Source organism: Momordica charantia (genome assembly GCF_013281855.1).
Source record: "Momordica charantia cultivar OHB3-1 chromosome 11 unlocalized genomic scaffold, Mcharantia_2.0 BLBB01000011.1, whole genome shotgun sequence".
Taxonomy (NCBI): domain Eukaryota; kingdom Viridiplantae; phylum Streptophyta; class Magnoliopsida; order Cucurbitales; family Cucurbitaceae; genus Momordica; species Momordica charantia.
In genome coordinates, this window is record NW_028275159.1 from 5,651,509 (window position 1) to 5,660,251 (window position 8,743).

Consider the following 8,743-nt stretch of genomic DNA (forward strand, 5'->3'; position numbering starts at 1 on the left):
TCATGAATTTGATGATTCTAGTAGATTAAAATATTATTTTATTCACAGAACTTTCAACTACCTTTAAAATGTTCGTTTTTTACTCTATAATTTAAAATTTTAAGTCACGACTACATTTAAAAGAATATAGTATAATATTAAATTGTGATTGAAAAAATGAGGTAAAATAAAATGAATGGACCAAAATAATTATTATTAAAAGTATAAAAATCAAAATAGAGTAAGTACAAAGATTAAAATGATCCGAAATTGAAATTACACGGATAGAAATAATAATTCACCCTAGATAGTATGCATAATATATAAGTAGTTTGTATTATAATACATCTGAAGGTAAGTTTTATACCACCCATCACGTGTGTTAAAATACAAGAAATGGATAAAAAGGTCAGCAAACCAACAACAACAAAATTCCACTCTAATAAATCAAACTTAATTTATTTATTAGGAGCCTTCTAAAATTCCTTGATCGCTAAGCTTAAATGAAGATAAGATAATTATCTATAACAAAATAGATTTAAATAAAAGGTACCTTCGACTTCGAGAGAATGCGGTTGAAAACGATCTCTCTTTGCCTCGGTCAGGTCAACGTTTCGGGCAGCTGATCCTCGGATTTGGCTAAAGATCTGAGCTTTGGATCACTAACCATAAAATGAAAAATGTTATAGTCGGTCCAGACCAAGTTCAGCTCATATCCTACTTCCTCTAAATTGCATTTAAAAAAAAAAAAGAATAGTTTATGAAATGGATGCCGAGCTTGGGAATTGACTTGGACAAAAACCGACATCAATTTTAAAATAAAATAAAAAAAAGGGGTGGCTTCAGTTTCGGTCATTGGCCGTTACAGTTGCTTGTTTAACAAGACAAGCTTGATAGCTTAATAAAATAGCAGATTTATTTGAAGGTTGAATCTGTTCAAAGCCCTAGATTTTTGTCCCAAAGATCCATACCATATAATTGATGAAACCCCCCAAAGGATGTAAAGGAAATGGAAGTCAACTGAAGATGAGCAAGCAAAAATAAATATACTGACCAAATGTTGAATAAAGGGGATTCAGTGCAATAATATACTGACCAAATGTTTCAGCCTTGTGGTGGGGATCTTCTATTGGTGTCATCCTGAGGATTTCCACTGGGGGCTGATCCAGTGAACATCTGCATCATAGATCTCAAAGCACCATTGAGATCCTGTGGCATTCCATCTCCAATGCTGAAACTGAAATTTCCATCCATACTGGGTCCGGGATCATCCAATCCATTACCGTTCCTATTCTCTTCTTGCCCATCTTGGGGATGTTGCCCGTGGAATGGGGTTGTAGCGTTAGCAGCCATGTTCATGAACATGTTCGAAATTTCGGAAGGCAGAGTGACATTAAATGGCATAGAAGGGAAGGGAGGTGATGTGTTGTCATTCCTTGACCCTCCACCAGACTGGTTTTGGGATTCTTGACTTCGACTTGATGAACCCTGCATGGAATTAAACCCGTTGTAGATAAATCATGCAGCAACTAGGTAGAGGAATTTAATGAGTATAACGAAGGATGAACAAGAAAAAACTAAACCATATAAAAAGTTAACAGGCTTACTTCCCATTACATATTAAACTTGGATAGGATTTGCAACACTTATGCTAACTTCAAGTAACTGAACAATGCCATTTTTTATAGCTGAAGCCATTTCATTGACATCACATCAAAGAACTCCATTTCCCAACAGTTTTATATGGACACCGAGAGATATTACATACATAGAACTCTATGAAAGGAGTTTAGAACTCTATGAAAGGAAAGCTACTCCGGGTCTTAACTGACCAGTGACCCGAATTAAAAAACTTGCGGATTGGAAATTTAAGCAGGTGTGACAAATTTGTGGTAGGTTTTCCATTTATGCAATGCCAGCAAGTAATGAACCTTCAAACATGTGTATGGACACCGGGTAAGGTTGAAAAGTAATATAGAGAACTAGCAATGTTAGTAGGGTTTTGAGGAGGGAACAACACAACGAACAGGAATTGGCAAAGACAAAAACATGGAAACATGTTATGACTCTTGAATTCAGAAGAGACAGATCATTTTCAACGAATAAACACAGATAATGTTTCATCTCCACATTACATCAAAAGCTAAGAACAGTCTAGAGAGACATTTATTATAAGTCCATTAGCAAGACTGAGATCATTTTTGCTCTAGGACCATCCAGATAATAAAATACTAGGCTTATAAAATGGGGATTACATTGGTCAAATTATGGTATCTGTAGGAACTAGGAAGTGGCTTATCTCAAACTTCAAAACTCTCAGTATTTGTACCAAAACTTGGGCCGGGGGGTCCATTTGGAAGAGAGCGGAGGATGGGAGGAGCCTCCCTTACTATTTTTCAGTGGTATTATGCTTTCATTGAGAAAAAAAAATGAGACCCGTAGCCCCTAACAATATCAAAGTAAAAATCTGTCTGTCTTAACTATTATAGAACAAGATCAAAATACTCTAGCATTGGTCTACGGGCCTCGGAAACTCCAAAAGCCAGTAAGAAGTTCTAAAAGAGAAGTAGTTAAATGAATTAGGACTACAAGAATTTAGCAAAAGGCTAACTAAAATTTACACCTCATCAACTATTCTAACAGAAAAATGTAAGTCAATAAAAAAAACTGTCTTTATAAATTATATCAGCAAGAATGGGCAGCAGATATATTTTAAATGCTTTCATTTCATTATATTATAAGATAGAAACCTGCAAAACTCCTCTGTGAGAGGACCCTTGACTCCACGAGAAAATAAAGCACATTGTACCTGCTCATGTTGAGATTGTCGCTGCGCTTCCTTTAACTTCTGTTCAGCTACCTACAACGATTCAAAATAAGCATTGTCATACACACTCATACTTGTAGAAGTAATAGAAACCAGTTGTAGTGGTGAAAGTCACAGCGTATTAACTCGAATATTTTCCCTGACAGCTTCGTTGTTTGGATCCAACATCAAGGCTGCACATTAAAGCTGATATTGAAGGAATCTGTTTTTCTCAGAAAATAACAAACTCCACACACATACTAATCTTCAAAATGGTAAAAGAGCTCAACAAAATATGTAGGAACTTGCTCTAATTTAAAACACGAGTGCATTATTATACAATGATTACTAAATAAGCAATGACTTGGGGAAAGAGTTATATACGACTCACAAAAATGCTTTGGCAAAGTATTGGAATGTTGGACGAGAATGGTTCAACGTTTGGAGGTTTTCGTGTTAGAAGAAGAATCAGATGCTGTTGTCTGGCCGCTGGAGCAGAATGGTCGTTTCACCACGAATTTAGCCTATTTGAAATTAAGAGAAACCCCTCCCAAATTAAAGTCCTCCATGATAACTTTCATTTCGAAGGACCCTATCCCGAAGAAAGTAAAGGTTTTCCTATGGTCTTTGGCTCACCGAGCGCTAAACAACCATGAGAAACTTCAAAGAACCCGAAGTGGTCTTTGTCTCTGTCGGTTTGCTGTCTTTGTTGGAAAGGGGCAGAGACTTTAGATCATTTGTTTCTTCACTGCCCTTTTGTTTTAAAAGGTTGGCAGCTTCTATTTCAATGTTTTGACGTCCAATTATGTATGCCTAAAGACGTGGAGAGCTGGTTATTAGAATGTTTTCATGGTTGCCATTTCAATGGAAAGGCTAGAGTTTTGTGGAGATGCGCTTTCAAAGCTTTTCTTTGGAATGTTTGGATGGAAAGGAACGAACGCTCCTTCGAAGATAAAGTTAAGTCTTGGGATTCTTTTTGTAATAGTGTGCAGGTTTTAGCATCTTGGTGGTGCATTAGAAATTAGAAATTCTCCTGTAATTACAGCCTCTCTCTGATTTTACAAAATTGGAGAGTTTTTTTGTGATTAGATTCTTTTTTGGAGGGGGTTGTCTTGGCCACCGTCCTTTAGGCTGTTCATGTTCTTTTGTTCTTCTTATGAAAGTGTTTCTTATCCAAAAATAATATGTTACTACACATTCCTATGGCTTCCTCACGACTTCTCTATTTGACGTAGAAAATTTTCCTAATTATTTCTCTCCACATTGCCTAAAAGCAGTGCAAAAACCATTATCCCTAGGGTCTTATATTTGTTCTTGAGTGGAAGAACAAAACTCTTTACAAATATTCAAATTGCAAATAATTATAAGAGTAAAATTCATCCCAAGGGTCTTAGATTGGTTCTTGAGTGGAAACAACAAAGATAAAACTCTTTACAGATATTCAAACTTGCAAATAATTAGAAAAGTAAAATCCATGCGATACCTAACTACTTTACAATCAATGTCCTTGGATTTTACTATTTACTTCACAATCAAACTTTAAACTCTCGGGATAAATAAATAAAGTAGAAGTATACATGCCAAGTTGCTTTAATTTATTATTATAAGCCAGTACTGACTGGTGTAACTATTAGCTAGTGTAATTTAAAATGCATGTAGATACGAGTGCCTAAACATATTCTGTGTAAGAAAAAAGACCGGATCAGTTTCAAATACATAGAGTTCTCTACAAGCACTTTCACAATTTAACACAAATTCAGTGCTCAGAGCAATAGAGAAAACACGTTTTGATTCTCTTTTCACCAAATTTGACTTACATGGATTCTAGTGTTTAAAGTCTCACCAACCTTTAATAAATCCTTTATCAATAGCATCACGATAGTTCCCCTGGTCATATAAAGCCAAGCCCAGACGACTATATGCCTTGCTATAATTTGGGTCAATTTCAATGGATTTCAAACAGTCTCTCGTTGCTTCAGAGTATTTCTGGATTTGAGTGTAAGCCGCTGCCCTAAGGAGTTAAAAAAAAAAATTTGACACATTGAAAAAAATGCCATTAGTAAAAATTAGGGGAAAGAAAAGAACAAGAATGAATGCATTGTCAATACACTTAATGAAATTAGATTGGGAAGAAAAGCCTAGGAAAAAGTGAAACGAAACTATAAAGACAATGGTTGTGAGCAGATATATTTTTCCATCCACACAACTATACTCGAAGGTGTAATAATTGTGCGCAATAGTGATCCTACACTATTTCATATGAAGAAATTTGAAAGACAATATAAAAAAAAAAATGACTGACAGGATTTCTTCAACTGCTAAGAGAAATTACAGTAGGATTTTTTAGTAAGTAAGAGATAGCCTACTTAGGTCCTGAAATCTCCATCATCTTGACAAAATTTTGATAACCTGATATCCATAACTTACCTATTCAACAGAAGAGTTGACACAAAATATAACGATATGTTTAAAAATATGAATGACTGTGTTGATCTGCTTCTATCACAGTTCACGTTAATGATCTTTATAATATGACAGCATTCTACCTGTTACAGTAGTAAATGGCATTATTTTCACAGAGTGCAATTGCGCAACTATACAACTCAATTGCATCAGAGTATAGTTTTGACTGCATAGCCCTGTTACCTAAAACAAAATATATTTTTACATATTAGAACCACTCAGAAAGTTAATGAACCAAAAAACTAATACCAATTATACTACATAAATAATGAGGATAAACATACATGAAAAAGTTCATCTAAATAATACAGAGAAAATGATCTAAACAATACACTTGCATGAGGGGAACCTATTTTTTCCTTTACCATATTAAATGAGTGTGCACGACATGAAATCATAGGATAAAGTTAAACGAACTGAAGAGTATTCAGAGTAGAGATTCGTAGTAGTTGTAATACCAAGAGACTTCAATGACTCGGCCAAGTTTTTGTAATTAATTTCAGTGCATCCAGATCTTTCCATTTCCTGATACAGTAAGAAATTTTGTAAAGGATTATGCAAGGAGGCAGGGAAAGAAAAAATAAAATTACAAGCATGAAGCATGCTTAAGAAATAAAATTCATTTGGAGATTGGAGTAACAAAACTTCAAGAAAAGTCATACTCCAAGAGCATCATGAAACAAAAGAGTTGCTCGCTCAAGTTGGTCAGGATCATCCTTCCCATCTGCTGTGGTCCGAAAATAATGAAGTTTTTCAAGAGCAAGAACAAATTGGCCTAAAAGTTCATCTTTCAATACTCCTGCAAAAAAAGATGACCAACACGAGACAAATGAAAAACAAAAAAAAAAAAAGGACAAAATCCAAACCACCAATTCAATTGATTCAGGATATATAATCTTTTTAAAATACATTTACAGAAAAACATAATAAATTAATTAAAAAGAAAAAGAGAGAGAGAGAGAGAGAGAGAGAGAGAGAAATGCAGAAAGAAGAAGGATAAGAAATCCATATTTTAAAAAAGCTTTTGTTTCTTTCCCTCCATATTTTCCAGTAAAATTGGCATCATCATTTGCTCTTCCCTTGGGAGCTGTCGGAATGCAAACAATATATTTGCAATCTCCACTTGCCAGTCGCAAGTTAGCAACTTGAGCATAGTCAAACAAGGAGAGATGTTCCCCAAGTCAAGAGAACAATTATTAAAAGGTGGTGGTGGTCTAATTCTATCACTTTTCATGTAAATTCAAAGATGCAAATTAAATCTGAATCTAGTCAAGTGTTCATTGTTCTTAATCTTATGGAAGGTGACCAAACAAGTGAAAAAATTATATGCAATTTTGCCCCCATCCTATCTAAATGTCCTCCCACAAAAAAAAAAAAAAAAAAAAAATCACTATTGTTCGCTTCATTAGAGATGAATCAAAATTTTAAGATACAATCTCCAACCGCTGCAATTACTACATTTCACTAGATCCAATTGTCATATTGTGAATATTTAGTAATTAGTATGAAAAAGAAAACCATTATCCATGTGTAATTACATAGCCGATTCTAGATCACAGTTAAATTCTTCTACTCCATACCAAATCAAGTTCACCTATATATTTAGACTAAGATACAGTGCTCCAAATTAACCAAGCATGATCTTTCTACTTCTTCAATGCCCTTTCGATAAAAATTTCTCTATAACACTTGAAAACTTAAAAGGGAATCTTAAAGAACAATAAGTATAAAAGTAGCATGCTGATGTGTAGCTTCGGTTTTCCACGTAGACAGCTACAGTTACATTCTAGAAAAGATAATATACAAAGACAAATTAAACCCAAGCATACAAGGTTTAGAATAAGAAAAGATGAGAAAACATACCTAAGGGATGAGATTCTCTTGACCAATCATCCCCCTGGATTAATTGAGAGGGTCAAAACTCAACACAAATCAAAACAACCAAATAATTCAATTAGATAGATATTAGTTGAGTGCATTTTAAATATTTTCAAACCAAGCAAAACATGAAAATTAATAGAAGCATTTATGGATCCAGCATTTAATTATATAATTTGGATGCTTTAATATCCAGAATAACAGTAATTAGCAACATGATCTTTCCAAAAGTAGAATAAAAAAACGTTTCAATGAAAGAAACAAGAAGATTGCTAAGCAAGATCAGCCACAACGAGAGGTATCAAATTCAGACCTTACAATCGGAGTCCGGTAAATACTATATATTGATTGTGGAAAAAATCAGCCTTGGTGAACACTATTTTGAAATTCTGAGGGATGTAAGTTTCACTTCTACATTTGGCTCAAAACAATGGAATGAAAAAACACACTCAACAAGGTATAATCTCATCCTGGCCGCAGATTATTACAATGTTTCACTGCTATCCCAGTGATGATAAACTTCACCTATTATTTTTATAGACACAAACGGTATGGAACTATATACATATATGAGCGAATGGAAATTATTACAGAGAATTAATGAAAGAAAGTTGACCTGAGATTTTGGTGACTTCGATAAATTGGCATCAGAATTATTCAAATTAAGAGGACAATGATGATCCATTGGCAAAGCTCCATTATCAACAAATGAATTGGTATCAGGACGCTGAAAAGATTCCGGTGAACTAAAAATGTCCACTAGCGAATCAAATTCCGTTAACTCGTCGGAAGCAGGTGACTCGACTTTGAACACTTGTTCTAGACATTGTTTTGCGACCTCAAGGCCTTCAACGTCAACACCTGGACCCGGTTCCACTGCGCACAAGAAGACTAAGTATTGTCAGATAACTTAATGAAAACCCTAATACGAACATCAAAGTGGTAATGAACATTGCTTAATACAACATATTGCTTCACTCCACTAAAATCGCCTAATTGAGACAAATTCAACACCACATCTCACGCGATGCATTCTCGATAATTCAACGGCGAAAATATAGAACAAAAGGCCTTCTGTGCAATCGCTCTAAGCAGAAGAAGAAGAAAAAACCTACTGAAGGTGCTGAAAAATGCTTAATTATAGCATTAGAAGAACAAAAGCAATAAGAAAAAGGGGAAAAGGTACGAGACCGGAGTTAAGGAAGTCAAGAAAGGCACGAACGATGCGGCAAGCGACTGGAGAGTCGGTCCTCAAGTTAGCCATGGGCGAGCGCACATGATAAAGAGGGCGCCAACTGTGGGTTGTCCGGTGGACGAGAGCGAGGCTGCGCCTGTAAACCTAAAAATGGAGCTCCGAGGTAAAATCCGGCGATGGGGTTTTGAATGGTCGGAATTCCAGAAGTATTGACGAAGTTTGGAGATTAAAAAAGCTATGGCGGTAACTTCCAATTCCACGCTGCTATGGAACCCAAATATACTTTTCGTGAACACAGAGGACGAACCGAATTAACGTGGAATATAATTGTATTTAGGCTAAATATATATACAAATTATCCCTAATATTTGATTAATAGAGAAAAATAAATATGATACTGCAAACAATACCTTCGTTATTTA

The 8,743-nt window shown here is 35.0% G+C and overlaps 1 protein-coding gene across 2 annotated transcripts; it reads right to left on the reverse strand.

Moving 5' to 3' along the window:
• Positions 1-266: 266 nt before the first annotated feature.
• TPR8 (Tetratricopeptide repeat (TPR)-like superfamily protein) lies at positions 267-8,622 on the reverse strand. 2 transcript variants are annotated; one of them, XM_022280574.2, is made up of 11 exons: positions 8,318-8,617; positions 7,743-8,002; positions 7,112-7,145; positions 5,911-6,047; positions 5,707-5,773; positions 5,332-5,431; positions 4,633-4,796; positions 2,933-2,979; positions 2,789-2,839; positions 1,076-1,467; positions 267-641 (listed from the first exon to the last, which is right to left on the reverse strand). In XM_022280574.2, the coding sequence occupies exons 1-10, from the start codon at positions 8,388-8,390 to the stop codon at positions 1,084-1,086; spliced, it is 1,317 nt and encodes a 438-aa protein (XP_022136266.1). In that variant the 5' UTR covers positions 8,391-8,617; the 3' UTR covers positions 267-641; positions 1,076-1,083. The 2 variants fall into 2 exon arrangements, with proteins under 2 accessions (XP_022136266.1, XP_087976402.1); XM_088120276.1 differs by lacking the exon at positions 267-641 and having other exon boundaries at positions 1,197-1,467; positions 2,730-2,839; positions 8,318-8,622.
• Positions 8,623-8,743: the final 121 nt, after the last annotated feature.

Coding starts and splice junctions, on each gene's coding strand:
- TPR8 (XM_022280574.2), bottom strand. CDS start 8,390: ATGGCTAACTTGAGGACCGACTCTCCAGTCGCTTGCCGCATCGTTCGT. Junction 8,003..8,317: donor TCTTGACTTCCTTAACTCCG/GTCTCGTACCTT, acceptor TCTTGTGCGCAG/TGGAACCGGGTCCAGGTGTT. Junction 2,980..4,632: donor TGATAAAGGATTTATTAAAG/GTTGGTGAGACT, acceptor TTTAATGTGCAG/CCTTGATGTTGGATCCAAAC.